This window comes from Mollisia scopiformis, assembly GCF_001500285.1.
Source record: "Mollisia scopiformis unplaced genomic scaffold LY89scaffold_42, whole genome shotgun sequence".
Classification (NCBI taxonomy): domain Eukaryota; kingdom Fungi; phylum Ascomycota; class Leotiomycetes; order Helotiales; family Mollisiaceae; genus Mollisia; species Mollisia scopiformis.
In genome coordinates this window covers 296571-298657 of record NW_017263622.1, presented here as the reverse complement: position 1 = coordinate 298657, position 2087 = coordinate 296571, and the positions used below count along the sequence as shown (strand labels likewise).

General features: G+C 50.9%; 3 protein-coding genes across 3 annotated transcripts; 1 reads left to right on the top strand and 2 right to left on the bottom strand.

The window, feature by feature from the left end:
• Positions 1-565: 565 nt before the first annotated feature.
• Positions 566-859, bottom strand: LY89DRAFT_555096 (uncharacterized protein; the record flags this gene model as incomplete). Its single annotated transcript, XM_018208356.1, has 1 exon — positions 566-859. A coding segment is annotated over one exon (294 nt), but the record flags the coding sequence as incomplete, so codon positions are not given.
• A 147-nt stretch (positions 860-1006) lies between these two features.
• On the top strand, positions 1007-1806 carry LY89DRAFT_692424 (uncharacterized protein). The gene has a single exon (XM_018216537.1). The coding sequence runs from the start codon at positions 1220-1222 to the stop codon at positions 1373-1375; it is 156 nt and encodes a 51-aa protein (XP_018060978.1). The 5' UTR covers positions 1007-1219; the 3' UTR covers positions 1376-1806.
• On the bottom strand, positions 1457-1636 carry LY89DRAFT_603110 (uncharacterized protein; the record flags this gene model as incomplete). Its single annotated transcript, XM_018210287.1, has 1 exon — positions 1457-1636. The coding sequence occupies one exon, from the start codon at positions 1634-1636 to the stop codon at positions 1457-1459; it is 180 nt and encodes a 59-aa protein (XP_018060979.1).
• Positions 1807-2087: the final 281 nt, after the last annotated feature.

Sequence of the window (2087 nt, the reverse complement as noted above, 5' to 3'; positions counted from 1 at the left end):
GTATTTGGACGATTTTTGTACTGCGTACCTCGATGATATCCTTATTTACTCAGACAACCCCCTCGAGCACGAAGAGCATGTGAAAAAAGTACTACAACGACTTCAAGATGCCGGCTTACAAGCTGATCTCAAGAAGTGCGAATTTAATGTGACTCGTACAAAGTATCTAGGTTTCATTATTAGTACAGAAGGCATTTCTATAGACCCAGAGAAGACGAAAGTTATTGAGGAATGGAAGCGCCCTAGTACGGTTAAAGGCGTATAGTCATTCTTAGGCTTCTGCAACTTCTACCGCCGATTTATTAGGGAATATGGAAGGATTGCAGCTCCCTTGACTCAGCTTACGAAAGCGAACGTCCCCTTCCACTTTAATAGCGATTGTGAAGCTGCATTCGAAAAGCTTAAGCTACGGCTTATCACGGCACCGATTCTACAACACTACGACCTGCTCTTTAAACGTGGCTTGTATTGTCGGTGGTAGAGTGGCTGTCAAGTAAACAAACTGCATACGGACGTTGCGGATCAAGGCGAGGTCAACTATAGCCTGGCGATAGTCGGACGCTGTGATAGTCAAGTGAGCCTCGTCAAACACAATGCGGCCGAGGTCTTGCGTAGCCGCGAGCTTGTGGGCATAAGTCCGAAACTGTTCCGTACATGCTGCTTCAACTGTAACAAACACCAAGGGTGCATCTTGCTGCTCGCCAGGCGCCCACACCAAGTGATCGATCCCCAACTCTCGGACTCGGCGGAGGAGGTCCCCTCGCAGAGACACAAGGGGCAAGACTAAGATCGTTACCCTAGCATTAGGGAGGATACAGGGTAGTATGAATAGCAGGCTCTTCCCCTCGCTAATAGCCATGATAACCACTACTTGCTTAGTCCATAACATAACAGTAGTCACAGCCCGTTCCTGGGCTGCTGACCTCCATTGCAGCGTATCATCCTAGTACAGCTTTCTGGCGCTCTTTAGTAGAGCCATAGCTAACCACTTCTTCCGTGGCCGGTAGACCCCCATAGCGATCTTCTTAAGCATTTGCGGACCACTAATATCTTTACTATCCCGCTTCCTCTTCCTAGCAAGTCTAAGTAGCTAGTCAAGCCCCTACAAGTCCTTCCATAGAGTTAAAGCACGCAGATTCCGGCGGATAAGGCCATCCCACACGTTCCCAAAGTTAGCATTATACTAGTTTGCATATACCCGGTTGACAGTCCGCGTACTATGGTTCCGCTGCTTGGTCATAACCCGAATGTCAGCCTCAATCTCTTCGGCATCCTCGTCGTTAGCCCCGTCGTCAACCTTAAAGCACCTAATGTTAGCTGCAAACTTAGTTTTGACGATATTGACTGTCATCTGCCGCTAGTTGGCAATGTGTAGCCGGGGGATGCTGGCCCGACTACACGCCTGCTCCATGTACCGCGTGAGCCGGTTGTTAGCCCAGACCTTGCCGTCTTACCACTACAAGTACGGAGAGATAATAGCATGCGGGGCAGACCGGCGGAGGAAGACCTGGAGGAGCGGGATAACAACCACCAAGTAGTTCAGCAAGAGGTCTCCAACAGGTGCAGGCAAGAACCGGATATTATCCTTAAACTTGCCCGTCTGCTGCTGACCTTTGTGGTATGTAGTGTACAGCATAACCAGCCCGTGCTTGAGGTAGACGTTTCGCCGCCGCTGGGTGTTACGCCAGGTGACAGAGAACAGTTCACTCTCGCGCAAAGGCTGGCCAGAACCCATATAGATCAAGACTAAGAGCCTTTTTAGGAACTCGTTAGCCACAGCCTCATACCGTTCAATCGCCTTCCCCCGCCAGACCTTAGCGCCATCCGCGGTGGCATCCAGGAACGAGTCCCGCAACGGCTTCGAGTCTTGGATAACGGTTAGCAAAGACCTCGCCAGCGGCTTTACTAGCTCAACGTTCTCCCGGTGCTAGCTAAAGAACTAGCCAAAGGCATCGGCGTCCAAGTTGTCCTTTAAAGCCCAAGCACGCATCCGCGGGAGGTTCTGGGCCCCGAACATTAGCTCGTCGTAGAGTAGGTGCTAGGCCTGCTGGAAGTCGGAGAGTAAGAGCCGCGGCACGTGATCTATA